The sequence below is a fragment of the Sceloporus occidentalis genome, unplaced genomic scaffold (assembly GCF_023333645.1).
Source record: "Sceloporus occidentalis isolate IW3139 unplaced genomic scaffold, rSceOcc1.0.p SCAF_5, whole genome shotgun sequence".
Classification (NCBI taxonomy): domain Eukaryota; kingdom Metazoa; phylum Chordata; class Lepidosauria; order Squamata; family Phrynosomatidae; genus Sceloporus; species Sceloporus occidentalis.
This window is the reverse complement of record NW_028316985.1, coordinates 6,067,198-6,092,670: the sequence shown is the minus strand read 5'-3', so window position 1 is coordinate 6,092,670 and position 25,473 is coordinate 6,067,198. Positions and strand designations below refer to the sequence as shown.

At 41.9% G+C, this 25,473-nt stretch overlaps 1 protein-coding gene across 2 annotated transcripts in view; it reads right to left on the bottom strand.

Annotated features, from left to right (window-relative positions):
* PLXNA4 (plexin A4) overlaps positions 1-25,473 on the bottom strand; it is a 597,539-nt gene that overhangs the window by 140,686 nt on the left and 431,380 nt on the right. For both annotated transcript variants that reach the window (XM_089527462.1, XM_089527463.1), the window contains exons 6-8: positions 15,788-15,911; positions 5,008-5,161; positions 564-663 (exon numbers count right to left, since the gene is read on the bottom strand). In XM_089527462.1, the coding sequence (XP_089383588.1) occupies positions 564-663; positions 5,008-5,161; positions 15,788-15,911 (378 nt within the window). The remainder of the gene's footprint in view (positions 1-563; positions 664-5,007; positions 5,162-15,787; positions 15,912-25,473) is intronic.

Genomic DNA, 25,473 nt, shown 5'->3' with positions numbered 1-25,473 from the left:
GTTTTCCTGCCTCAAGAATAGCAGAAGAAATGATTCAGTGTTTTAGTGCTGCCTAGGTCTGTGAATGATACCCACTCCACAATGGGATCCATAGAGCCTTCTGTTTTCCCATCCTTCTCATTCATGCGCCATCTGGAATGATATCCTGATAGGAAGGCAGGCTACAGATGTAGATGAAGACTGTGTGACAGGTGAGGATTGTGTGGTAGTGGAGTGTGGATTTGCACATGGGTGGTGATTGATTGGAGTGAGAAGAGAGTGGTGTTGTGGCTATAGTCAAAAGCAAAGGAGACCCACATATGTTCTCAGGCTCTCAAGAATTAAATTTCTGTTTGGAAATCCACAATGCAAAGTCCAGTTTCTGAGAGAATAGCCTGAATCAACATATGCTTCCTTCAGAGTGGACCAAACACAGCTCTGGATGTCTAGATTTTGTTGACCTACAGTTCCCATGATGAGTCTCAAACTGCATGGCCAATGGTCAGGGATGATGATGGGAGTTCATATCTGGGATCTTGAGGGTGCTAGGTTATTACCCTTGTAGTAGATGAATGTGAACTTACGAATTGTGGACACTGCAGTTGTAGAATACAAAGCTGGTGCTAGCAAAAGTCATGCCTGTTTCTTTGGATTTCAGCTGAAGCTGGACAATATGATGGTCTCCTAGAAGGAAGAGAAAGACTGGGTCAGTTCATTTGTCACTGCAAAGTTCCCTGAAGTTAACCATTTTTGTGTTTGTGCACAAGACACAATTTTCATGAAAAAGTTCCCAAAATGTGAAGAATGATTGAAAAAATTACAAAAACTCTTAAAACCCACTGAACAGTTCTGAGATTTTGACCCCCCCCCCTCCAATTTATATGAGTGTGAATAAATTATTTACTTCAGGAGTCTGCAAGCAAGTTTCCACCTCTCCAAAAATAAATAAATACATTTAAAAAAACCCACAGAGCCAATTTCAGCTCTCCATCATCAACCTTAAAGCAATGGGAGGAAAAATGGTTTCAATTGTTCTTCAGCATGAATATGCCTGATGAACATTTCTAAAACTAATACAGGTACGAGAATGTAATTATTCTTCTATTTTTATACTTCTTTCAAATTTACAGAGCAGTTCTTTGCTTGTTTGTTTTAAAGAAGGCTTCAAAATGAATACATTAGAGGTAACAGTGTATCGATACATAAATATATTAGGGAAAGTTGTGTAGAAATGTATGTATGTTATGGAAGTGAGCATATCAGTTTGTGTACTTGTTTGTGTACTGCAACTCTACACTCATGTTGTTATGGGGTTGTTGTATTACACAATACTCTGACTGAATACTGACACTGTGCTAACTGAACATGCCCCTGTTTCTTGTCTCCTTATACAATGGTGAATAATGTACAAGGGCTATTTCTGCAATCTCAGTGAATTCAGTAAGACATTGAAAGTGCTGCTAAATACTTCTGCATCAACCTGGAATGTGCAATTGTATGGCTGATATCCCTTTCATTATTCCTAACTAAAGTAGATCCATTCAATCCATTGTTGACTTGTAAGTCAACTCATAGGTAGATCCAACTGATTCAATAGCTCTACACTTGTAGGAAGACTGGGAAACAGTTATAGAGAATACATCCCTTGAACAGCGGCCAAAAGAATACATCTATATGTGTGTGGGAATTTACCTAGATGCAATGAAATGCAAAAATATAGGGTGGGTAACACCTGGCTTGAAAGCAGTGTATGTGAAATGGATTTAGGGGACTGAGTAGACTGCAAACAAAACATGAGTCAACAATGTGATACTGCAGCCAAAATGCCCATAAAATTCTGGGCTGCATCAACAGGAGTTTAGTGTCTCAGTAGAGAGAAGTATTAGTGATACTCTATTCTACTTTAACCAGACCTCATCTGCAATATTGTGTCCAGCTCTGTGCACCACAGTTCAAAAAAGGTTATTGACAAGCTGAAACATGTCCAGAGAAGGACAACCAAGATGTTCAAGAGTCTGGAAATCAAGCCTTAAGAGGAACGATTTTGGAAGTTGGGTGTGTTTAGCCTGGAGAAGAGAAGATGGAGAGGTGACGTGATAGCTATCTTTAAATATCGGAAGGGATGTCATGCAGAAGATGGAACAAGCTTGTTTCCTGCTGCTCCAGAGGCTATAAAATGAAACAGTATATTGAAATTACAAGAAAAGAGATTCCACCTAAACATAGGGAAGAACAAATTTACTGTGAGAGCACTTTGACAGTCAAATAGATTGGGTCAGAGGGTGGCGGACTCTGTATCTCTGGAGGTTTTTAAATAAAGTTGGGCATCTTTCAAGCATTGTTTACTAGTATATATAAACTAGATGGCCCTGTGGTCCCTTCTAGCTCTATCATTCTATGCCACCAACTGGGTTGCACCCCTATCTATCTATCTATCTATCTATCTATCTATCTATCTATCTATCATCTATCTATCAATCTATCATCTATCTAAACATATTTTATAAGATTTTTTTGTTTTAACAAAACCTTAAAGTTTACAAAGAAGTAAATGTAATGAAATCTAAAAATAAAAATGCTCCATGAAAATGAACATTAATTAAAATTTAAAATAACTGACAACACTCATAATCAGGAAAATAACCAATGTCTGGGTTAACGAACATGTCTTTAGTTGTTACAGAAACTCACATGCTAGGAGCCCTCCTAGTCAGAATGAAATATTGATTTCTAATTTCCTGTTTCTCAGTTCTTGATTCTTCCTCCCCAAATAAGGAAAAAGTGTGCACATGTTAATGCAGAGCAAAATGGACAGGAAAACATGAACAGATTTACAAAAATTTGCAAGCAGAAATGGGAGGGGAACAAAGCTGGGTAAAAGAAGTAAATGTTATAGAAAACAAAAACTAATCTTTCAATCTTTCCCCTAAGGCTGTCTGTCCCCCCTTTTAATTCTAGCCACCCATTCTATCAGAAATGTGCCATACTTTTATTCCCCATGTCTCCTCCTTCCTACCCAACAGCCTGGATGATGGTTGGTGACAGTAATTGCAAGGATTTCCAAAGGAAACGTGCCCATGTTTAATGTAAAACTTTGACCCCCTTTGCCCTCCTCCACCTCTATTATCTTCTTCCTCACCTGAGAGAGTCATTAATCAATCATGCTAAAGGGAACTTGACAACAAGTAATCCCTGCCACTGTATGTGCACATACTCATTCCAGCGTACATTTCTCTATCCACGGGGTACTCATCTGCCCATCAGCCACTGATGACTTTGACAGCTCCGTTAAATGCTTCCCATTTAATGGCACCCCCTGCCCTTGCTTGGGGACGTGAAGGATGAAGAGATGAGGGATAATAGCATGTGACCGTTTCCTCTTGAACTTCAAAAGTGGACAAGAAGAGGAGGTTTTCAGCATGGACTCAGCACGTCTAAGAAAGATCTCCTCTACCTTATCACAGTCTCCAACTAGAAATACTTTCTTGACTTTGTTAAGGATCGCTCTTAGGCCATGTCTGCATGGGCCAAAAGGACGATTCCCCCCTCCCCCCATTCTGGTGACATTCCTTTTGGATGATGCACGGCCCAAACCCAGATGGCATCTGGCACATTCAGCACCAGTACTGGGGTATAACACACTTAAAAAGTAAAAGGTAAAGGTTTCCCCTTGGCATGAATGTCAAGTCGTAACTGACTGTAGCAGGTGGTGCTCATCTCTGTTACTAAGCTGAAGAGCCAACATTGTCCAAAAATGAATCTGGTGTTCATGTGGCCAGCATGACTGTATGGAACACTGATGTTTATCAGACAAGGGAAATTGGAAGTATAATCCAATGGCAATCTGAATGCGATCATAGGGTTTAATGTGTGGATTCTAAAGTTCTGCCAGGTATAGATGTGTTGTTTTTTTACCCGTTCCCCCATGCTTGACCTGTCTCTTTTGAGGCTGGGTATCCCTCCTCACAGCTATTCAGCTATTAATCTCCTCAGATCCAGAAGATCTGGGATGATGTCTTTTCCTTCTTGTTGGCAGTGTCAGGAATGAAGCTTACTGTTTAGCTGGCTAGTTGCCCCTGCCCTCCCTTCACCACAACCACCCCCCGACCAGTGAATGGCCATCCAGAGGGATGTCTAGCCAAATAATAGATATGTGGTTCAGGGAGGGAAATGTAGAGGATGGAAGAGCTGAATTCTTCCATCCACCATAACCAAAAAGATTACATATGCCACTAGCAAGGAGCCCTGGTGGCGCAGTGGTTAAATGCCTGTACTGCAGCCACTCACTCAAAACCACAAAGTTGTGAGTTCAAGACCAGCAAAAGGGCTCAAGCTTGATTCAGGCTTGCATCCTTCCGAGGAGGTGGCTAAAATGAGTATCCAGATTGTTGGGGGCAAATTAGCTTACAGTTGTAAACCGCTTAGACACTGCTTAGGCGGTATGAAGCGGTATATAAATGAAGCTTGTTTTGTTTGTGTCCACAAGTTCCTCCTCTTATTTGTTTTTTTTAACAATATGCACCAATTTCTAGCCAAAATTTTGGTTTTTGCTTAAAAGTCAGAGGTTTCTTTGTGTAAACAATTTTTTTGGCAAGAAATACAAAAAAAGACATTGCAGCTGTGTCAGCTGGGTTTCTCCCCTTGTTCCATCCATTATGAGCTTTGCACTAATGTCCATAGACTATCATCATTGTGGGTTGTTGTTGTTGTGTGCCTTCAAGCCATTTCTGACTTATGGCAACCCTAAGGTGAACCTATCATAGGGTTTTCTTGGCAAGAAGTTTGTCTTTGCCTTTCTCTGAACCTGAGGGTGTGTGACTTGTCCAAGGTCACCCAGTGGAGTTCCATGGCTGAGCTGGGATTTGAATCCTGGTCTCCATAGTCCAGCGCTTAACTCAGTACACCATGCTGGGTCTCCTTTACAGATTACTACTGCTTATAAGTCACCAAGAAATCCTTGCCTTCAGGAAACAACTTGAAGGGTTGTTCTCTCTCAGAGAGTAATCCAACTATAACTTTGGGACTTACCATTCTCCGTGATGATCTTTGGCACCTCTTTGGCTGCCGGGGATTGGCACTTAATCTGGTTCCCTATCACCAGGCCGTCCATTTCCGACAAGTCCCCAAAACTGCAGTTGACACCATCCGACAGCTCTGGGACATTGTAGGTCTCCAAAACCAGCTGCAGAAGAAAAGAGAAGAAGCAGAAGCAGAGATGGATGATGAACGGAGTATGGCAGCTGAGGGGAGAATTAAACTGGAGGAGCTAGACAAAATGCCTCTTGCTTGAGAGAGACCTCCTTCGACAGAAAGCAGCAACTGGGGTGGAGGGGTTGGGATGCAGATGCAAGCCCGAAGTGGCGCATGGGGATGCAGGGACTTCCCCTGTTGCTGCAGAAATAGCACTGTGCTGGGGAGGGTTTACCTGGAGGGCGGGCAAGGTGTGGTGATGTGCTCTGCCTTACTCATGCAAAGTGGGCAATCTTTGGAATACACTGTGAAGACTCAAGGCTTGCCAGCACAAGGACATTTCTGAGGAAGGTGACTAGTTACTCACAAGAGGCACTCTGTGGACTACAGAGAAACTGTAATGCTCCAGTCTAACTCTCTACGCCTCCTCTCCTAGTTTCACCAGCAGAGAGAGCTCTCTGTCATCAACAAGGCCCTGTGTGTAGAGGAGTCTAGTTATGGACATGGTTCAGCCACACAGACACACACATTAGTGAAGATAAATTGCAAAGATGTTGCTTCTTCTAGCAGCAATTGGTTCATTCTATGATTCTATGGCATGTTTTCCATAAGTGGAACAGGTCCCACAAGTCTTTGGTACACCATGCGTGGGTTGCAGATGCTAATTACATTTTTTCCCAAGCAACCCTTGAAATCGCTACATCTATGCTTGTACCACCACTGTTTTTAAAAAACAGATGAGACCTAGTTACCAAAGGGAGGTTTACATCCCCAGGACAAAAGGAAAGCTACTTTATTCCAAAACCGAATAGCCATAGTGTCATGACCTTTTTCTGGGACTGTTGGTTGCAGGTAGAAGGCTGTGCAGCCAAAGATCAATCAAGATTTTGATGCCATAATAATAATAAAAACAAAACAGATGGAAAAAGCAATTGACAAGACAGCTGAGCGTGGCTGGGAATGGGGTGATTCTCTGAAGTATGGATACCAAAAACACAAGCACATTATAGCAGTCCAAATTCAAGGAAGGTGCAGTCCCACTCCTTCACTTGTGCTTAGCATAAAGATGTAAATCATTGATCATTTCACTATTTCATGCAAGGATGAATAATTATGGTACTTTTCTCTTTTCTTGTGACTCTAACATAATCATATTTTTGTCCTCCTGCATGATTTTAATACCTTTGCCTGATAAAGATGTCAGGGGAGCTTCAAAGGTTTGCATTGTGTATTTTGTGCATTTTAGTTGGCCAAACAAAAGTATCATTCATTTGTGGATTTTGGATTTTATTGCATTTCTCTTCTCAGGGAGGGAAAACAAATATTCCTATGCAATATTCTCTCCATATTCAAACAATCTTAAAATATTGCTGAGGAGATAATGTGTTGGCTGGACAGGATGGAGTGATGTGCAATTGGGCATGCTGTTTTTACGATATACTGTGTATCTTAAGCATGTTCATTTCGTTAATTTTAATCTGTTAAATACAGTGTTTTAATGAAATATCTAGCTAAATGCCTTTTATACTTTTGTAGTCCCTATCATTTTAGATGATCTGTTCTAATTTATGTTGCTTAGCCACTTTGTGTTCCAAGTGGGAGGAAAGCAGGATATAAATCAAACAAATAAATTATATATAAATAATTATTCTGCCAAGGAAAGGCATGTGCACATTTTTGTGCAAAAGCAAGTTTTTTGTGCCGGAAGCAGGGTTTTTTTTCCCCTGTGAAAGGAATCTCATTTTGTGCACAGAAAAGTGTGTGTGTGTGTGTGTGTGTGTGTGTGCATAAAAGTGTGTTTTCTCCTGCAGAATAACTTCTCCACAATACTTCAGGACATTCAAATTCCAAAAGGAAATTGCACCAGAATTCTTGAAGGCATACTAATCTTCCCAAAGGTTTTTCTTGACTCTCAAGAAACCCATGTTTTTGACCGGGGAATACATAACAATGAATATTCTTTCCATCCTTAGTTTGGCATGGCTCAAACTGAGTCCTCTACCTAGTTACAATCTGAATTTCCCCCCTAGTTTCTCCTTGGAAACTTTCCCCATGGAGAACTGACAGGGGGCATTAGGTGATATGTTTTGCTAGAATGGACATAACATGTAGTAAGTTTATGTAGTAAGCTTTTTGTGACTCCTGTTTACTCCACAGAATGGCCAGATTGGGGCTGTGGCTTGCGATTGACACGGCCCTGATCTGGTGCTAAAAGGGGTGGTCTGTACAGCCCTTGAGTCTCCTAGACCCCTTTCACCTGTATTGTTGTCAAGCCATGTGTCCCCCATCTGAGCCTTTCACTTTTTCTGCCTAAGTGTAGCACCTTACATTTCCCCCTGTTTATATTTATTCAGGACAGAGTTAGACTGATTCCACTATTTTTCCCTATGTGATAGAATCATAGAAACAAGGAGTTGGAAGGAAGCTCAAAGGCCATCCTGTCCAATCCCATTTTGCCATGCAGGAAGACACAATTCAAGGACCTGCAACAGATGACCATCCAGCATCTGTTTAAAGACCTCCAAAGGAGGAGACTCCACCACACTCCAAGGGAGTGTGCACCACTGTCCAATAGCTCTTAGTGAAGATTTTCACACAACATCATTCTATCGTTCCTTTATCGTCCCAAAGTGTAGTGGAATCGTCTTAACAGATAGACGATTCCAAAAGATTTTCACGAGGCTGTTAGTGTTCTTAATTCATTGCTAAATCATTCTTAAATCATTGCTGTGTCCAGTGTATGAATGTAACTGTTTTGAAATCGTTTTGTAATCATTTATTGCTGAATTCTGATATATCAACTTTTAAGAACACTAACAGCCTCATGTGAAAATCTTTTGGAATCGTCTATCTGTTAAGACGATTCCACTACACTTTGGTACGACAAAGGAACGATATAACGATGTTGTGTAAAAATCTTCACTGTCAGGAAATTCTTCCTACTGCCTCGGTGGAATTTCTTTTCTTGTAGTTTGAACCCATTGCTCCATGTCCTAGTCTCTGCAGCTGCAGAAGACAAATGTGTTCCATACTTAATATAACTTCCCTTCAAATATTTAAACATGTTCATCATGTCAACTCTTAACCTTTTCTTCTCCGGGCCAAATATACCCAGTTTCCTAAGCTTCTTCTCATAGGGCACGGTTTCCAGACCTTTCACCATTTTGGTTGTCTTCCACTGGACACACTCCAAGTTGTTAATATTCCCTCTTGAATTCTGGTGCCCAGAACTGTACACAGTATTTCAGGTGAAGGCTGACCAAAGAGAATAGAGTGGTACTATTACTTCCCTTGATCTAGACACTATACTTCTATTGGATACAAGAAGCGATCCCAATACCTCCTTGCACAATAGTTTGGGAACCCTGTGCAACAGTTTGTCAGAAACCCTACCCAAAAGCCAACTGACTAGTTATAGGATGCACTGGGAAATCTCTGTTGCCCCAATGCCCATCTTGTACCATTGCCTTCCACATAAGCATGCTGGAGCCCTTTGACACTGCACAATGTTATAGTGCTATGATTCCACATTACAGATATAGTGAGAACTGATATATACAAACTGATGGGGAAATAATACAACTAATTTTGTATCTAGACAACAGAAAGTGATGAGCAGAACTGATAAGGATGTAGAAAGAACATGGAGAGAGAAGCAATAATGAGATGTAATTAAAAAGGACATCTAAAATCAACTTTGAGATGGAGGGAAGTTAAATGAGGAGAATTTATTTGAGTCCTTTTCCTTATTTTTTTCTCTTTTCTTTGTTGTTTACTAAGACTGATAGTTTGGCTGTTGTTTATGTCTGTCTTTTTAGAGATATAGATAATTATGTTTGTGGCTTTTTGTTAATGTTTGTGTTAATGAACATGATTTTTAAAAACTGTAATGGCAAAAACATACGACAAAGCATACAAATTCTTCCTAGGGAATCCTAGTGGGGAACTAGAACTCACTTTCCTTCAACAGCAAATCCCAAGATTCCACAGGATACTGCCAAGGGATTTATTGTGTAATCATAATGCTATAACAGTGTGAAGAGGTAGTTTTTTGTTGGTTTTTTGGGCTATGTGGCCATGTTCTAGAAGAGTTTCTTCCTGACGTTTCACCAGTGTGAAGAGGATACTAGTGAGACTTGGATCCTTCCTATAGGATTTCATAGCCTTAATCAGTGAGACAGAATGCAATAGTGGGTTGAAGGTTACACCGGGACTCTGGGAGACTAGGGTTTGATTCCCTGTTTGGCCCTGGAAAGTCACAGAGTGAGTTTGGGCAAGTCACACAATCTCAGCCTCAGAACCCCCTTCAGAACAAATTGTGCCCAGAAAACCCTGTGATAGGTTCACTATAGGGTTGTCATAAGTCAGAAATATCTTGAAGACACATGATAACAAATAACAAAGCCTCCATCAGCAGCTGGACAGTGTCATAACCACTCACAGCAAGAGCGCATAGGACATGATAGCTTGGGGATAGTGTGAGTTGCAGTCCAATTAGAGAAACATTTCCAAGCTCTGGGGTAGCCTGATCCTCAAAGGAGGCTGTTGAGCTGCTCACTGAGAAGACAGTTCGACAAATGTCTCTGTTGTTCACTCTGGGTTAGCAGACCTCTTGTCTGTGGTTCAACATGGGCAAAGAGGAAAGCATTTGACATGCATATATCGGAGCAATGGGTTTAGAATAGGAGGGTTATGACTAGGGGGTAGATGGGAAAGCCCTGGGGACTGTATTAAGCCCTGAGGCCGTAGGTTGCCAAGTGGAAATGGTGAGCCAGGAAAGGAGAGCTTTGGGGTTGTACAGATTGGTGGCATCCAGAGATCTCTTCTTGCCCTGGAAGCAGACTGTGGCAACCGCATACTGCGGCCTGCGCATGGAGCAAAAAGAAGCTTTTTGCATCATAGAAGGGGCATCATAAGTAGCGTGGCACAACACAGTGCGGCATTATGACGCCCCTTGTGCACAGCGCTGTTTGGGCACTGTGCATGAGATATGTCATCATGGCGCATGCTGTCTGGATAGGCATGTGCCATGATGGCACCCCAGCAGAGAAAGAAGGGCTTGGAGCATGTGAACGCTCAGCCCTACTGCAGCCCTACCGCACAAGCAGGCTGGCATAAACTGCCCGTCTGTTGAGTCCCCTTTGACTTCATTTTATTTTTTAGTAAATGGTCCTTTATTTTGAAATGAGAAAATGCTGAAAACAGGACTGGTTTCAGGTCTACCACCTGTGCTTTGCTCAGCTATCTTACAAAGGCAACATTCATTTTGAATGCTCACTGACACAATACACTTATGTAAACCTAAAACACCTTTCATTAATCGGTAAAAAAAGCAAGCATTTTTCTGGCTGCTTCGGTTCCTCAGTGGGGAAACCATAGACAATTTTGCTGGAGAGAACAGTGTAGCCTCCAACAAAAGGCTCTTCTGCCTTTACAGGCTGCCTTTGCAGGTTGCCCAAGAGGAGGCCTGGAGGCAGGGCAGCACTGAATGGAAGACAGCAGAGGAAAATCGGAGAGGTAGAACTGCCCTTCAGATGTGAGCCAGAGAACTGGGAAATGTCACTTAAATAGCTTGTGACAGCCAGGGAAGGAGTTTTTGATCCTGTTTCATCAAGAGACAGGTAACCGAAGAGAAGATGAAGAGCAAAGAAGAATTAGAGCAGATTAGGACAGTCTGCAAAACAAAGCCACAGAAATCTGGACAGCATCTCTTTTGGGACAGAATGGTGAGGACAGAGCTCGGTAAGTTATAAAAGGAAAGAGGAATGAGATCCAGTTCTCAGACCCTCAAAGTAGTTAGTTACTATTATAATTACTATTTTTGAAAGCATGTGTTTCCTTTCTTGTTACTGAGAAGGAAATAAATAGATACGTCTATAAAAAGCATCAAAATCCTACATATCTTTGGTTCACGGTACAGAATATATCCAGACCTTTATGGTTTAACACAGTGTAATTTTTTGACATGTGCAACTACCCCATCCCACACCATATGGCCGTTCTATGTCTGTGGAGCACAGGGATAGACTGGGAAAGTGTCTGGCTCATGTCACCATAGCAGTGATGTCTTCAAGTCTTTTACTCCGAGTCTCAAGTCAATTCTCAAGATAAACCTCAAGTCCTTGCAAAATACTTTTAAGCTAAGTCTCAAGTCAAGTCTCTGAGCTGGGAGCTTACTTTAACGGGAAAAAAGGAGGTGATGGTGAGGTGTGTATGTGTGTGTTTTTCAATAATTAGAAATTTAAGAAGATGTGCACAAAGTTAGGTTACAAAATTAAATTTTCATAGTGAAGTTCAACAAAGCTTTATTTAACCAAAGCTGTGTTGTCAATAAAATTTATCAAGATTGTCAGTAGGTGACAGCTTTGGGAGTTAGGAGGACAAACATGGATTTCTCCTGCACTCTACTCCCCAGTTGGAGATTTTTGTGTCAATGGGAGACAGCAGTCTCCTGATTTGGGAGTTAGGAGGATGATGAATCCTTCGATTCTTCCTGCATCCCACTCTTAAAGTTGAATGCTCTTGTGTCAATGGAGGGCTAACTGTACAAGTTGCAAGTTGAGTCGATTCAGTGTGTCATTTATTGCAGAGGTTGAGTCCAAGTCGAGTCATTGAAGTGACTTGACTCCAACTTGAGTCCAAGTCAATTGACTCAAGTCTACAGCCCTGCCCCATAGCCAGACACAAACAGATCCCATCATCTACTGAGGTTGACTGAGACACCCTGGAGGTCTCAAAGGATGATGCCACTATTTTGTATCTGGTCACAGGGAGATAGCCAGATGCTTCTCAGAGTTTTCCCCACTCTCCTAGATACAAAATAACTTTGAGAGGGGGCTACAATGGTGCTATGGTAATTCTGGGAGATTCAATTTGGTCAGTGTAGAGAGAGGAAGGGAATACCAACCTCTGCATTGATCAAAAATTGACATATGCAGGCATAGGGCAACTTACATTTGAGAATATTACTAACAGGATGCCAGCCCTAAAATTAACAAGGACACCTCCTCAATCTATAGTAACTAAGAACAAGTGGAAATACAGATTGTTAGGACGTAACAGAGTTATGCATCAGGAACATTAGCCTTCCTGGTAGCAGTTCCTGCCCTCTTAAATGCTTTTCCATAAGATGCAAGGCTGGTCCCCTCTTTGCTTTCCTTTAGTCAGCAAGCAAAAACAGCTCTATTCAGACAGGCATTTGATGTATAATCATAGGTTTGTTACATAGGGTGGATACCATGGTTTTAGTGTAGTTTTAATGTCTGTAATTTTATACTGTTTTTAGAATGTATTTTAATTACATAAAGTATTATGTTTCTAGATTTTATTTGTGAGCCACCTTGGGTCCCTTCGGGGAGAAAGGTGGGATAGAATGAATGAATGAATGAATGAATGAATGAATGAATGAATATCAGTATAAACAAGGACTCCAGAGAGTCTGCAACATTTCTTCTGCATATACTGTAGGTCCAGGAATCCTCAAGGATGCATATTGTGTGAGAAACTCATTAAAAGGAATGTAAATTTTGCTTGTACTTAAAAAAAATCACACAGATGCAGAAATGGGATAGAGTGGACTAATGAAAGGACACATGCAAAACTGACGTGGACTGGATACCAAATTATGCATATGTGTCTATTAGAGAGTGTTGAAGTTGAAGGAATGTTCAATAATCCATTTAATTTGTGTGTTCCTGCATGGAAGGGGATCGGACTTGCTGGCTCTTGAGGTCCCTTCCAAAGCTATGGTTCTATGACTGTATGACAGTGGTGGCACTGAGGGGGACAGGCCAGGGGTGTCAATGGAGATTATCACACACAGACGAGATAGGGACGGGATCGCTCCCCTGTTCTTATCCCATCATTAACCCATCCATGACTGTGAAAGCATGAAAAGGCTTTCAAATCATAGCACCAACCCCACCATTAACTCGTCATTAAAGGGGCCTCAGAGGGAGCCATCAGGCAGACCCAGTAACATCAGGGACTGCCTGAAGGAAGAGGCCCCTCCCTCCTCAACTGTCATCTCGGCCTCAGAGGGAGCCATCAGGCAGACCCAGCAACATCAGGGACTGCCTGAAGGAAGAGGCCCCTCCCTCCTCAACTGTCATCTCGGCCTCAGAGGGAGCCATCAGGCAGACCAGCAACATCTTGGACTGCCTGAAGGAAGAGACTTCTCCCTCCTTTAACTGTATTTTGTATTGTATTACGATTTTACTGTACACCGCTATGATCATCGCGGAATAGCGGTCTATAAATAAAACATATTATTATTATTATTATTATTATTATTATTATTATTATTAAAGTGGCATTGCAATAACGCAAACTTCCATTAATGCAAAATGCCAGCCAATGTCACTTTAATGATGGGTTAATGTACAGGTTAATGATGGGATCTGCATATTGTCATCTGAAAGTCATTTGCACAATCGTGGTCAATCATGCTTTTTGGACAACTTAGTGACTGGATCTGCATGAAGTCATCTGAAAGTCCTTTCCACAATCGCACGGGAAGGACAGGACAGGAACAGGACAAGGATGGGATAACCCCTGTGTCATAATCTCCAATGTGACTTTAGCCCAGCCAATGGTGTGGTCACCATTGTGGTCAGTCTGGGGCCTGCCCAGGGCATAATTAAATGGACACTGTAGACACAACCCTACCCTCTTTTTTCAGGCAGAGTTTTAGACCCAGATTTGGTTTCACCAACAGCACTTGTAGGCTGGAGTCCTCTTGGTTAGATCCCTACTACAGTGCAAAACATGGCCCTAAGTCATTTTGCTAGTCATGACTCTAATACAAAAAATCCAAAATCCAAAAGACTTCTGGTCCCAAGCATTTTGGATAAGGGAGACTCAGCCTGTATAAGCAACAAATCTGTTCACTGCTTTGAAGCCCCAGGCCTATGTGAAACTCTCTAGAAGGGCCTACTAAAGACAAGATAACTTTTTTAATGCTATTGGACAACTATGTTTCTCTGTGTCTCCGACTGTTGCAGTGACTAGGGATGGCATCTCTCCTCTAAATGCCTGCTTGGAGTCGCTAATGGGCTGGATGAGGGAAAACAAACTCAGCCTGAATCCAGAGAAAACGGAAGTGCTAGTGATAGGCTCCCCAGGCCAGTGTAGTGAAATTTGTCCACCTGTCCGGAATGGGGTCACGTTCCCCCTGAAGGACTCAGTTTGCAGCTTGGGAGTGCTTCCGGACTCGTCGCTCCATTTGACATCTCAAGTGGATGCGACGGTCAGAAGCACCTGTTATCAGCTTCAGCTGATACGCCAGCTGCAACCCTATTTGGGCCGGGGGGACCTTGAAACTGTGGTACATGCTCTGGTAACCTCTCGATTGGATTTCTGCAATGCGCTCTACATGGGGCAACCCTTGTACCAAACCCAGAAGCTTCAATTAGTGCAGAATATGGCAGTAAGATTGGTCGCTGGATGTTCCAGGACCGACCATATAACACCTGTTCGGCAAGATCTTCATTGGCTGCCCATTCGCTTCCGGGCACAATACAAGGTGTTGGTTATTACCTATAAAGCCCTAAATGGTTTGGGCCCAGGCTACTTGGAGGACCGCCTCTCCCCATATAATCCGCCCTACACACTCAGGTCAGCTGGGAAGAACTTGTTGAGGGTTCCAACCGCGAGATATGCATCAACCTCGCAAAGGGCCTTCTCCATCTCGGCCCCTAAAATTTGGAACACTCTTCCCGATGAGCTCCGTTCCATCACTTTCCTGGATTTGTTCAAAAAGAAGCTTAAAATCTTTTTTTTCCACTAGGCTTTCCCCCATGTCCCTTGATACTATGTGGCTTCCCCCTATATGTACTGGCATCATGGATTAACAATTCAGCTGGCTTTGATTTGGGGTAATTGGTTTTATTTGTTTAATATAATGTTTTAATATAGTGTTATTGCTATGTTTTTATTGAAATTTTTATTCTGTTGTTTTTATTGCATTTTCTGTACACCGCTTTGATCATTGCGGAAAAGCGGTATAAAAATAAAATTTTATTATTTTTATTATATTATTATTAATGTTTAGCCAAGAAACGGTGCTGACAAGGACTCTAAAAACTATCTGTCTGATGGCAGGGGACATACCAACTATAGCTTTCTATATGAGATCTATATTTACTAAACAAAATCTCAAAGGATTATAGAGGGCCAACCCTGTGTACAGTTAGATTGCCTCCACGCTGCAGAAATAATCCAGTTTGACACCAACTGCCATGGCTCAGTGCTTTGGAATTCTTTGAACTGTAGTTTTGTGAGCTATATAGCCTTCTCTGTCAAAGAGCTCTGGTGCCACAACCTACTACAAATCTCAGGAGTCCATAAGTGGATTATTTTTGCAGTGCTGATACAGTTGTAGTCACACCCTCACCCCCTGGTTTAAAAAACCATTGTGTATTCATAGGATCTTTATAGGATCGAGCTTTTGGCCATTCATTCAAAACTGACCAGTTGTACCATCAAGTGAATGATACACATCCATAACAAGTTGGATACTTTGGTTAAGGTAACATGGGATAGAATGAGGGGAGGCAGACATTGTGATGTGCAATGGAGGAACAACTCTGGGGATTAAAAACAAGGTTGCCACCCTTACCATCACACTATACTGGGAGACCGAGATGTTGTTGGGGTGCACCGTGAGGCGGACACATTGCTTCATCTCCGAAGCAAACCTCCGGGGTTCACTGGACCGTTCACATTGTTCTTTCCTTGTGCATCTGAAAGAAAGAATTAAGATGGGTAAAACCAGAAACGAAACAGGTTTGAAAAGTTAATGCAACCAAAAAGAGAAAGTGGAGTTTCTGCCTATTCAACTTTTGTTAGGTCAAAACTAAAAAGCAGACTTAGGTTATCGTTTAGGTCAAGTGTTTCCACTCCAAAACCCTCTTGATCTACTGGACTACAAATACCATCACCCCAGATTACAAGACCAGATTACAAGTAGTCTGGGAATGATAGTATTGCAGTCCATCATATCTAGGGAGTGCTGGATGGTAAAAGGTTGGTTTACATTTTTGTGAGTCCAAAAGGGAGCCTTTTTAGAGAAAAGGTTCAGGTTTGAGCAGACCTCCAAGTGAAAAGGTCTCCAAAGCTGAGGAGCAACCACCAAGCATGCCTCTGTATGTTTCCAGGCTGACTATACCCGACATAAATTTAGACATCACTCTCACTGGATGACTGACATTTCCCGTAGAAGGAGGCAATTATGGCTTTCATCTCCTAACCCACATGCTTAGTGGGACACAGGGTTAATATAAAAGGACAACTCCAACAGTTAGCTAATTATCATCCATTAAGCTAATGTAACAAACCTTCAAAGGGTGGCTTCAATTGATTCTCCTGATACCAGCTGCAGTATTGCCCCACATTATAAAACCACTCTGAAGCTCTAATAGGAAAGTTAAGTGATTCACCCTCTTCCAAACTTTGAAGTTTTGCTTTCGAAGTAATAGGAACATCATCTCTGAATCGTAGGAGGAATACCAAAGGTAGCCAGCCAGGTGCATAACATAGATGCAAATCCAAAAGGTCAACAGCAAAATCTGAGGGTGATAGGCAGTGGAGGCATTAACAGTAAATGTTTGGTCTGTTCAGGCCCCCAGGCTTGCAAATCCAGGGACAGCACAATAAAGAAGAATAGAAATCAACCCAGCAGGGGAAAAGATGGCACCTTGAGACTGCCATTTCTCTATGCACAAGGAGCATTCTATACTTGCAGTTTGCCCACCTCAGACCCACAAGTGGAGCAGGTCCTGTATAATAATATTAAGATGTATAATAATAAAAAGATCTCAAGATTCCCTGAGATTAAGCAGAACAATAACAATAACAATAACAATAACAACAATAATAATAATTTATATCCCATCTCTCCCTACGGATTGAGCATTTTACCAGCATCTCTCCTCCACTTCCATGTTCTGCATCCTGCTTCCACATATTTCATGGGAGTTCTTGGTCTGTGCCAATAAAGAGGCACCGGAGAATCCTCAGCATCCCACAACCCTCAGAAAAATGAAGCATTCCTCAAATGCATTAGAACTGGCAACCGCTGCGCCTGTGTGTACTGATAACTAGTTTGCATGTTTGCAGGATTCCTAGGCTGCATCTACGCTGTGGAAATAATGCAGTTTGACACAACTTGAACAGTGATGGTTCCATCTTACAGAATCTCAGGATTTGTAGATTGGTAAGGCAGAGAAGGAAGCTCTTGTGAAACTATAAATCCCTGAATTCCATAGGATGGCATTCCAGCATGTAAAGTGGTGTCAAACTGCATTATTTTTACAGTATAGATGCACCCCTATTGGTTTGCTTAGACACATCCTTTCTGTATCACTCTTAGCCTTCTGTTCTCTCCCCCCCCCCCCCTTATTAGACCAAGTATGCAATTATGGCTGTAATGAACTAATTTGTAGGTAAAGCTACTTTTATATTTTACAAAGAAAACTAAACTTATCTCTTTTCTCTTTTAGATTCCTTCTTTGTGGGCATAAGACTGGTCACTGAGCCACTTTCTCAATGGGATATCTCACTGAGGTTTCCTTAGTATAAATATTTATGACTGGGGTTTTGTGTGTGTGTGGGGGGGGGGGATTGGGCAATGAGGCCATGTTCTAGAAGAGTTTATTCCTGACATTTCACCAGCATCTGTGGCTGACATCTTTCTCTTTCTCTGAACATGGCCTCATAGCCTGAAAAAAACACAAAAAACTATGGATGCCGGCCATGAAAGCATTCGACTTCACATTTATGACTGTTGTTTCCTTTCCTCTTCTCAATCAAATCAAGCAAACTGGAAGGTGGAAGGAGGACCTCAAGATCCACTTGTCCTTTGACATCATCATCATCTTCATTCTCATTCTCATCATCATCATCATCATCATCATCATCATCATCATCATCTCATTTATAGAGCACTGTAAAGTTTGCACAGCGCTCTACATAGTAAGGGTCAAATAAGAAAAAGAATAAAAACCTGCCAAGCAGCATACAGTCTAAAACAACAACATTACATGATTAAAACATCTCTAAAATAATACTAACTAGTATACAATGAAGACAAAGTAAGCAGCAGATTAACAACAATCATCTGCTCCCTCACCCCTGGTGGCCATTTCATGCCTTCTCCATGGAAAGAAAGGACCTCCATGGAGGTCTGTGCCTCTCTCTGCACCGAGAAGGCTCCACTTATCTTCAGTGATAATGTACAGGTAACAGATGCAATTCACCTGCTTATGTTGCTGTTGTTGCTCTTAACTTCCATCAAGTCAACTTTGACTTATGGTGACCTATGACTGAGAGCCCTCCAAGTCACCTTATCATTTACCATGTTGCATAGGTCTCACAAACCCAGGACCATGTCTTGCTTCATTGTGCCTATCCATCTGCAATGCTGCCGTCTACTTTACCAAGCATTATTGTCTTTTCTAGGGAGTCACACCTTCTTGTGATAGGGTTAAAGTACCACAGTGTCAGTTTAGTCATGATGGCTTCTAAGGAAAGTTCCCGTTTGATTTGGTCTGGTACCCATTTATTTGTCTTTTTAGCTGTCCATGGTAATCTCAGAATTCTCTAGCACCACAACTCAAAAGAACTGATTCTCTTCCTATCTACACTATCCAGCTTTCACAACTACACATAAAAATGAGGAATTCCACAGCATGCACCTTCCTAACTTTTGTATATAATGACATATTTTTACACTTGAGGATCTATCTTGTCCAGTTCCTCCAAAGCTGCCCTTCCAAGTCCTAGTCTTCTTCAGATTTCTTGACTGCTGCCTCTATTCTGATTAATGACTGAGCCAAGGAAAGTCTTGAACTATTTCAGTGCCTTCATTACTGACATTAAAGGTATGTGAAATCTAATCCACACTGCAGAAATAATCCAGTTTGAAAGCACTTCCACTGCCCTGGCTCCATGTCAGGGAATCCTGGGAATGGTAGTCTGTGACAGCCCCAGAGCTCTCTGATAGAGAAAGCTAAATATCTCACAAAACAACAGTTCCAAGCACTGAGCCAAGGCAGTTAAAGCGGTGTCAAACTGGATTATTCCTACAGTGTGTTTTGGCACTAAGTCATCCACTGCATGGACAGTGCATATACCATATGTTGTGTATATACTATGATACCTCAGCCTAGTGTTTCTCAGAGTCTGAATGATGTTGCCTGAAAAAACATGACAAAATAGGCTGTACAGCAGACAGTGCCAATATCCACTAGAGAAATACTATTCGCTGGAGAGAATTGAGTTAAAAGCCAGGCAACCGATGGGGAGAAAGAGGAAGCATGTGAGCTGAATAGATTAAAAACCAGCCAGGGAAATGACTTCTTTAATAAGATCCTCTGCAAGCAGTGAGACACCCACAGATGCATCCTGCCTCCAGTCTGCTCTGTTTTCCCTTCTGCTCTGCACATCACCTCATCTATTACTGATAATCCTTCTCATTGGCAGTAGTTTTCCGATTTAATCAGGCATCCATCCCACTAAAGCTGCAGAGGCCAGGTCTTCCATTCTGGGGGTGGCAATAAGTTCTCTAGGCAGTTGTGGGAATGTAGAGATTGGGCGGCAGAGAGGTCAGCTTCATAATAAAGTTGGCAGTGTGGAGATTTACTCTCACGATGTACATTTGCTCAGACATGGCACCACATATAAATAGGGATATTTACAAAGTTATGTACCAAAACCAAAACGGAAATGTCACCAAAGGGTGCAAAACAGAAGTGGTGTCCCCCTCCTGTCTCTCTGAGGAATGCTGAAGTCACTTTGTCTCATCTTGCTTATCTGTATCTAGCTATGGTACCATTTTGGTCATCTGGATTTCCAAAGCTGTGAACAAAAGTATTGTTTAGTCAAAGGCTTTCATGGCCGGCATCCATAGTTTTTTGGTTGTTTTGTGGCCATGTTCTAGAAAAGTTTATTCCTGACGTTTTGCCTGCATCTGTGGCTGGCATCTTCAGAGAAACTGAAACATCTGCCACAGATGCCAGCCACAGATGCCAGCGAAACATCAGTAATAAACTCTTCTAGAACATGGCCACATAGCCTGAAAAACCCACAAAAACTATAAAAGTATTGTTTATTAGGGGTGTATATGGGTGCCTTTAAGTCATTTCTGACTTATGGCGAGCCTAAGGTGAGCCTATCATAGGGCTTTTTTTGGAAAGATTTGATCAGATGGGATTTGCTATTGCCTTCCCTTGAGGTTGAGAGCATGTGATTTGCCCAAGGTCACCCAATGTCCTGTCTGAGAAGTGAACTTTATTAGATATTGACAAGTAATCTTTCCGGTCATTGTGAGACAGTTCAGTCTTCTAGGGTGTATCCACACTGCAGAATTAAAGCAGATTGACACCTCTTTAACTGCCATGACACCATCCTACAGAATCCAGGGACTTGCAGTTTGGTGAGGTATTCAACCTGGTCCATCACAGTCTGGTGCCATAAAATCATGCACAAATTTTGTGCAGAATGAGAATCTTCACCGTTTATGAATTATTCTGCACAAACTTGACACATGATTGTTTTGTGCAGAAAACAGAAATTTCAATCCACAAAACATCATTCAACAACATGTTTACTCTACTTGGAACTAACCAACAGGATGACAGCCATCTACTTCATTGTGCATTCTCGGATGCTGTATAACAATTCCTTAATGACTCTAATATACAGTCCATATCCACAGATTCCTTATCTACGCATTCAAGCATTCATGGTTTGAAAATATCTAGATATATAAATTCCCAAAAGCAAGACTTGATTTTGCTATTTTCTATAAGATACACCATTTTACTACATATTTGGATTTTAACATCCATAGATTTTGGGATCCACAAGGGATCCTGGAATCAAACCCCAGAGGATGCCAAGGGCCCACTGTACCACTTGATTCATTGGGATTGCAGAAAAATTCCCTGTAAAATCCTGACTGCACAAGGGGCAAAAAGCAGGCACATTGGCACATTTAGCATTGGTTGCACAATGGCAGTATTCTGCAGAAGGAAGTAAATATGGGCTGCAGGTTTGCATTATGTAAGCATGGCATACGATTTTGGCCATTATAATGATAAAAACACAAATAAACACTGCATTCTCAATGGAAACTACATTCTGGACCTGCCAACTTCACCATTTTGTAGTCCCACCCTTTGCTGTCATTGAGCTAACCTAAGCCACCAAAAGGTTGGACAGGCCTGGTGGAAGAGACAGTGTGTGCCTAACAAAAAATCAAAAAGGTGCCCTCTTGTGGCAAACCCATGGCAGAATCAGCCAAGGTTTATCCTGTGGTGTTTTTTAAGATTCAGTATATTTACTTCAGCAGAAGCTTTCATAATCTAATTATCCAAAAAAATATACTTGGTAAGGACAATTCTTTGGGCTTTGCAAATTTTACTGGCAAATTTCTGCTTGCAGTTTTTAAGTTGAAAGAGCAAGGGTAACAACCTGAGTCTCTTCAGATTTCTGGACTGCAACTCCTAATGGTCCCAGCCAACATGCATGTGCAATTTTGTGAGATATTTAGCCTTTTTTTTAAATCAAAGAGTTCTGTATAGTTTCCACAGCAAACTACAAATCCCAGGGTTCCATAGGATGAAGCTGTGACAGTTAGAGAGCTATCAAAGTGGATTATTTCTGCAGTGCGGATGCAGCCATAGTTTTAAAAAGGTAACTTTTTTAAGCTTGAGGATATGTGTATCAATGTATGAGAGTAAGGGAGAGATGGGCTTTAAGCAAGGTGAATTCAGCCAAGCTGCAACGCACCTGTGCCAGTTGAGTGTTTCAGGAAATTTATCTCTGCTCCAAATCAAACTCCCTCCTTGGCCTTTGACAAGGAAGCCGTAATGCTCTGGGCCTGAAAGAGCAGCAGGGAAATGAGGTCGGGATTTCTTTTTCTTTTCTTTCTTCATTCCTTCCCTTTGCAGTTCTGAGCCTTTCACCCAAGGAGGAAAGAAGTAATTTTATAGCTCTGGCCACAGCCAAGCCAACGACGTGATCTGATTGCAGATTGTTGGTCAACTGGTCTGAGGCAAAGCAGCTCTTGCTGTTCAAGAACAGAGAACTTCCCTCCTGCACACCTCTGCCTCTTACCCATCCCATGTTTTGAACCCACAGCTTGGAGAATGGCTTACACAGTTCTCCAGCCAACATGGACACTACAAGGTGTAATCCAGGGGTCAGCAACTGTGCAGGGAGTGAGGGACAATTTTCACCTTCATACCTTTGCAGTGATCCACACACAAATGCTTTGCTTTAGTAAGGGTATCTGGTGGGGATACAAGAGCCACATGTGGCCAATAGACCACATGTTCACATCCTTACCCCTGCCTTTGTCCCCCAACAACCATCATTAGAACTGAGCTGGTCATCCCATCACCATACCCACCAATTTTGCATTTCTATTGCCATTCACAAAAGCCTATTTACAAAGGTCTGTTCCTGAGTATTTCATGCATCTGTGGAAGCAGGCTGAAGTCTACAAAATCTTAGGCTACCGACTTCTTTCTTTCTCCCAGTCTCAAAGATGTTACAATACTCCTCTGCTACAATACTCCTTTTTTGCATAGAGTAGGGGCTGTTGTCATTGTTGTTGTTATGTGTCCTCAAGTTGCTTACATTCATGATAGTCCTGCAAAAGAAGAGATTCCACCCACCTCAGTCATCAGTAGCCTTCCTTTGTTCCTGCATACTCAGGGCCATGGCATGCTTGGTTGAATCAATCTGTCTATAGTGCAGTGTGCCTCTTTTTCTACTACCTCTGACATTACCGAACACTGTCGCCCTTCTAATGTGTCACATTATCTCATGATGTGTCCAAATTACTACAGCTCACTTTAGTCATCTTGACTTCTAATGAAAATATGGATAGGTTAGGAAGCCAAAAAGAAAAAAAGAAAGAAAAGAAAAGACTTGTCCAAATTGTGCAACCTGGATATTTATTCATAAGCAAAGAATTTATTTAACAATGAAAGTAGGTGACCCTGATCTCTTTCCACAAAGATACTAACCCTGAGAAATAGCGTCCTAAGAACTTTCCCCACTACTTAGACAAGCAAGGAGGGCACGATAACACTGGAGACACGTATCTGGGAGAAAATGCTGGAAATAGGATCCCTGTCATTTTCAGTTGCATGAGCAAACTGTGTGGTTTGGAGCCAGACTGAGCCATGCTTAGAGAAGGCTCACTGAAAATCAGTTAGAAATGTTAGTCATGAGTTGAATTTCAGGAGGGTCTAGCCCTAAGCATGATTCAACCCCATGTAGTTCAGGATACTAACTGGTGTTGCTCTTTCCTCCTTTATTCCTCAATCCTGTCAGATAATTTAAACTAATTATGTACCGAGCTTTTATGAGGTTCAATTATTCTATGGAGAAATTGCCATGGGGGAAAGAGGAAGAGAGTTGTAAAAAGCCCCTACTTTTCATTTTTTTTCTGTCCTCACAAGCCTGTCTACAGTCATTTTACCCTATCTGCTGTTCTTCCCATGTGATATAAACCTCATCAATCAGAGATCCCATAACAAGTTGACAAAATGATATCATGACATTAATCAGATATAATTATGAGATGTCACTGAAGTCACACAAGCCTCATTTGCATTGGTTTTGATCCAAACAGTGGGGAGAAGGAAAGGTGTACTCTACTCCTGAGCCAATGGAAACAATGCTCTGGGAATTTGGCATGGCTTGATCTACTTGGCCTTCAGTTAAAAGAGAGGACATGTTTAGTCAAAACATGGTGACCATTTCCAGAAACAGATACTGGTGGCAGCATGACCTTTGGAGACTTCCCTTTAATACTCAGAGGGTCCACTTTGTTGAGAGTGCGGTCTGCAACTCCAGAAATTTCTGTTTGTAGTCCCTGAAGAAGGCCAATTGATGAAATGGGTTGGGGTTTTTAAGATAATAAAGTTTTTGGACCATCACACAGCACAGTGGGACTTGGTTTTCTTTTACCAAGGCAGCATAACCTTCTAATTTTTCCCCCTGGGTTTGCTGGCAGAAGAAATTTTTCTTTAAAGGTAGTACTTCCCTCTTGTTTTGCTCCCCTATCCATTTTGCTTTACTGAAGAACAGAGCAGTGTCTGTCACAGAGTCCACTCTATGCTCAAGTCAACTCACAGCATGCAAGTGTAGTGGATGATCCTGATCCATAACCAATCATAGAAGCATAGAGTTGAATGAGACCCTAAGGGCCACCCAGTCCAATCCCCTGCTATGCAGGAACACACAACCAAAGCACCACCATCCAGCCTCTGTTTAAAAACCTTCAAAGAAGGAGAAACCACCCCTCTCCAAAGAAACATGTTCGACGGTCAAACAGCTCTTACTGTCAGGAAGTTCTTCCTAATGTTTAGGTGGAATCTCTTTTCTTGTAGCTCAGATCCACTGCTCCATGTCTTAGTCTCTGGAGCCACAGAAAACAGCTTCCTCTATCCTCAGTCTGATATCCCTTAAAATATTTCAACATGGCTATCATATCACCTTTTAACATTCTCTTCCCCAGGCTAAACATCTTACCTAAACATAGAATCATAGGGTTGGAAGAGACCGCAAAGGCCATCCAGTCCAGCCCCATTCTGCCATGCAGGAACTCTCAATCAAAGCATCCCCAAAGGATGGCCATCCAGCCTCTGTTTAAAGACCTCCAAGGAAGGGGACTCCTCTACACTCTGAGGAAGAGTGTTCCACTGTCAAACAGCCCTTACTGCCAGAATGTTCCTCCTGATGGAGGAATCTCTTTTCCTGGAGTTTGCATCCATTGTTCCGGGTCCTGTTCTCTGGAGCAGCAGAAAACAAGCTTGCTCCCTCCTCAATATGACATCCCTTCAAATATTTCAACAGGGCTATCATATCACCTCTTAACCTTCTCTTCTTCAGGCTAAACATCCCCAGCTCCCTAAGTCATTCCTCATAGGACATGGTTTCCAGACCCTTCACCATTTTGGTCACCCTCCTTTGGATACTCTCCAGTTTCTCCACATCCTTTTTGAATTGTGGTGCCCAGAAATGGACACAGTATTCCAAGTGGGGCCTGACCAAAGCAGAATAGAGTGGCACTATTACTTCCCTTGATCTAGACATTATACTTTTATTGATGCAGCCTAAAATTGCATTGGCCTTCTAAGCTGCCGCATTGCACTGTTGACTCATTCTTTGTTCATGAAGTAACAATGAATAGTGAAGTAATACTCAGTGTTCAGTCTGCTTGGTTTCAGTCACTTGGAGGCAGTAATAATTTTATTCTTCACTTCTGACAGTAAAATATCTTTGGTC